Source organism: Bubalus bubalis, chromosome X, assembly GCF_019923935.1.
Source record: "Bubalus bubalis isolate 160015118507 breed Murrah chromosome X, NDDB_SH_1, whole genome shotgun sequence".
NCBI classification, from domain to species: domain Eukaryota; kingdom Metazoa; phylum Chordata; class Mammalia; order Artiodactyla; family Bovidae; genus Bubalus; species Bubalus bubalis.
In genome coordinates this window covers 45,810,918-45,813,578 of record NC_059181.1, presented here as the reverse complement: position 1 = coordinate 45,813,578, position 2,661 = coordinate 45,810,918, and the positions used below count along the sequence as shown (strand labels likewise).

Sequence of the window (2,661 nt, the reverse complement as noted above, 5' to 3'; positions counted from 1 at the left end):
TTTTGGTCAAAGGGGTGAAGGGTAAAAATTAATAAAGAGGCACTTCCATTAAGATAGAGTTGGGAGGCCAGAAGGGAGGGCTCTCAGACATGACACCAGAACCCAGCAGGAAGAAGAAATACTTCCTCTTCTTGAATGCTAATAGCTCAGCCAGTGAGAGACTGTCAGGACTCAGCAAATGAAGAGCCACCATACTTCAAAGCCTCAGCCTCCCATGGACACTTTGTCTAGTGCAGCCTTCCTAACCTCCCCATTCTTTCAAAGAGTTATCTTCTTCCTGTTAGGGAAGCTTGCGTGTGGCTCACCATGGTTGTAGACCCCGAATTGCAGTTCTCTGTTGATCTAGAGTAAACTCATTTATGGTGGAGAAACCCCTGGCAGTCTATTTGTTTTAGGTCAACATAATCTTAACACTAGTCTGGATAAACATGTGCTACATTAGTGTCCTCTCAGCACTGGCATTCTAGGCCTGGCAGCCTTCAGAAGGGAAACAAAAACAAAACAAATAGACAAAACCCACAACAGGTTTCTTTGATTGGGTTTTCAAATCACCCGGCTGTCATCTTGCCCCAAGTGACACAAAATGCCTGACCCACACAATGAGCTCCTTGGGGGTCGGAAGAGGACCAGAGATTTGTGAGAGAATATCGAGCGAGTGCCCTTAGAAGGCTGCGAATCTCCCCAACCAAGGAAGAGGGCTGGAACGTGGGTCCCCTCAAGCAAGCAAGAGGGTGCTCAAGGCCCTTTCCTAGAGCTTCAAGTGAGCCACCTTCTCCACCATGAAGCAGGAGGTACTATGATGTGGTGGCAGGAGGCTGGGGTGGAGTGCATTTGCCCCGCCCTCCCCCACCCCACTCAAGCTACGTCAAAGACCCGCCCCGCCCCCACCCCTCGAGAGCTCACCATCACCATGGCAGCCACTGTTTGGTCTGCGTCCCCGTCGTCTCAGGAGATGCTACAGGCCTCTCCAAGACTCTCGGACTAAATCCAGAGAGCCCTTGGCCCTAACCCACAAACCTCCCAGAGAGAGGCTCCTGCCTCCAGCCCGAGCCCCCTCCCACCCTTCCAACCTCAGAAGGACAAATTTCCCTCTGATTCTTGGACAAAGGAGATCAAGGACGATCTGATGAGTGAGGCGGGGGAGCCCACCCTCAGGGACGTGGCCGCTTCCTTCCGCCCTCACGCGGCGTGGAAACCCCTGGCATCCTTGGGAGGCAGAGACCAGACCCTAGGCCTAGGCACAGGCCACCTCAGCGGGGATGGGATCCCCAAAACCACCACCAGGGGCGCCAAGGGAAAGGCGCCTAAGAAGGTCATTGCTAAGAGGGTCCTAGGCACTGTCGTGTGGTTTAAGGATAAGAAAGGGTACGGCTTCATCAGGAGGCACGATACCCAAGAAGATGTATTTGTTCACCATACGGCCATCACCGGGGAAACCCCCTGCAAGTACCGAGGCAGCGTGGACGACGGCGAGACGGTGGAGTTCGACGTGGTGCAGGGTGAGCGGGGCACCGAGGCCGCTAACGTGACCGGGCCAGCGGGCGTGCCACTGAAGGGAAGCTGCTACACTGCCCACCGCAGCAGCATCCGCCGGGGCTCCAGCATCCATAGCCATGCGCCGCCACCGCGAGGTCCCAAGAGCACGGAGGGCGACGCTGATGAACGCGAGGGCAGAGGCGAAGGCTTCACTGCGGCCCAGGGCCTCAGACGCCCTCTCCCTGGCCACTCCCAAGACCAACGACTGAGGCGTTTCCCGCTCTCCCGCAGGGCACCGTCTGTGACCCGCCACTCATCGATCCTGGCTACCACCAGCGGCCCCCGGTCCGACTGGCAGCCTGGGTCCGCCCCCACCGCAAGGCAAGAGGGGCATCCTCGGCGGGGTTGGGGCCCCAGCTACCTGCTGAGTCGCCCTAGGGGCCGAGGCACCACTCCTGGTCCAAGACGCTCACCAGGCATCTCGGAGGAGCTGGAGGAAGAGCACAGCGAGAGCCGGCACGAAGCCAGCGGCAATCCGCCACAGAGGCCCCCTCCACGCTATGGATCCTGCCGTCCCAATAACCCGTGCCGCCTCCCGCAGCGAGTGCCTGGCGCCCAGGGACAGAATTCCGACCGAGGAGAGGGCAAGATCAGGAAGAGCGCCACTGAAACACCTGCTTCTGTCGCTGTGGCCAAGAAGAACGACGCCCCTGAGGAGGAGAACCCCTCTGTCATGGATGCGCCCTCTGCCGCCCGGGCCTAGTCACAGCTCGGCTCGCTCCCCAGGGACTCCCTGCCCTGGGCTACAGGTGATGTCCCCTTGAGGAGCTCAGTCCAAACATGCACACAGATTGTTAGATTTGGGCCCTGAAAAAGATACATGCCCTTTACCCAAGGTGAGAAGATAAATTACAAGATCTATGTAATTCTAAATTCCCTCATACCATCTGCCTTGGTAGTTTCCCTACACACACACTCACACACACACTCACACACACATGCACACACGCACATAAACACACACTTCTGAACCTATATCTTTAATGGTCTGACCAGGACCACACCTATTATTCTGCATCCCCAGGTGAATTTGTTGAAATAACCTTAAAAAACTGTGTTTTATTTTTAGCCAAAAAAAAAAAAAAAAAAGAAGAAGAAGAAGTAGAAGAAGAAGAAGAAAGGAAG

The 2,661-nt window shown here is 55.9% G+C and overlaps 1 protein-coding gene across 1 annotated transcript; it reads left to right on the top strand.

The window, feature by feature from the left end:
- The first annotated feature begins 1,126 nt into the window (after positions 1-1,126).
- LOC102413769 (Y-box-binding protein 3-like) lies at positions 1,127-2,239 on the top strand. Its single transcript, XM_006053948.3, has one exon. It carries the CDS (start codon positions 1,127-1,129, stop codon positions 2,237-2,239), a length of 1,113 nt encoding a protein of 370 aa, XP_006054010.1.
- Positions 2,240-2,661: the final 422 nt, after the last annotated feature.

Coding starts and splice junctions, on each gene's coding strand:
- LOC102413769 (XM_006053948.3), top strand. CDS start 1,127: ATGAGTGAGGCGGGGGAGCCCACCCTCAGGGACGTGGCCGCTTCCTTC.